Here is an 844-nt window from a genome sequence, read left to right on the forward strand (position 1 = left end):
GTTTTCGGGGTTAAAAACAAACAAACAAACAGCAAAACGAACAAAAGAAGACACACAGACCAAAAAAACAAAACAAAAACACATCAACTCACTACCACCGTTCCGGCGACGCTACGGGAAGGGGAGGACTTGGAGGCCAGGCGGGGGTCCAGTTTGGTGATGGGCGAGGGAGGGACAGACGACTCCTCCTCCTCCGTCGTCCGCTGGGCGGCGCTGGATGTGCTTCCTCCGCTGCGGGTCCTGCGCACAGACTGCTTCCGGAGCGGCTGGCGGTGCTTGCGCACCAGGGTACCTTTCCTGGTCAGCATGGACATGGCAGAGAGGCTGGGGAGTCTTCTATTGTTTTTTTTTTCTTCTTCTTCTTCTTTTGTTTGTTTGTCCTGGCTACCCCCTTCGTGTCGTGAAACACACACTCATATACACACAGAGTTCCTGGCTGTTGACTTCCTCAATCAGCTTGTCACAGGCTGTGTAGACATAGTGTTGGTTGGTTGTTCAGAGGCTTCCGGAACACCAGTCAACAACATTACGATCTGGCTTTTTTGGGGGGTGTGGGGGGGGTGGGGGGGGGGGGGGGGGGTCCAGCTTGATTCTCTTCTCTGTTTTTTTTGTTTGTTTGTTTGGGTTTTTTTTATAATTTATTTATTAATTTTATGTTTTGCTGGATCAGTGGTGCGGCTGTGTAGAGTGATTTAGTGTGTCTGTGCGTGTCTGTGCGTGCGTGTGTGTGTGTGTGTGTGTGTGTGTGTGTGTGTGTGTGTGTGTGTGTGTGTGTGTGTGTGTGTGTGTGCGCGTGCTGTTGTTGGTTTAATTTGTCATATGCTGCATACACACCACTGTTGTC

General features: G+C 50.5%; 1 protein-coding gene across 1 annotated transcript in view; it reads right to left on the reverse strand.

The window, feature by feature from the left end:
* LOC143284342 (transmembrane protein 272-like) overlaps nt 1-314 on the reverse strand; it is an 11359-nt gene extending 11045 nt beyond the window's left edge. The window contains exon 1 of the mRNA XM_076591052.1: nt 130-314. Within this exon, the coding sequence (XP_076447167.1) occupies nt 130-314 (185 nt within the window). The remainder of the gene's footprint in view (nt 1-129) is intronic.
* Nucleotides 315-844: the final 530 nt, after the last annotated feature.

The sequence above is a fragment of the Babylonia areolata genome, chromosome 7 (genome assembly GCF_041734735.1).
Source record: "Babylonia areolata isolate BAREFJ2019XMU chromosome 7, ASM4173473v1, whole genome shotgun sequence".
Taxonomy (NCBI): Eukaryota; Metazoa; Mollusca; class Gastropoda; order Neogastropoda; family Buccinidae; genus Babylonia; species Babylonia areolata.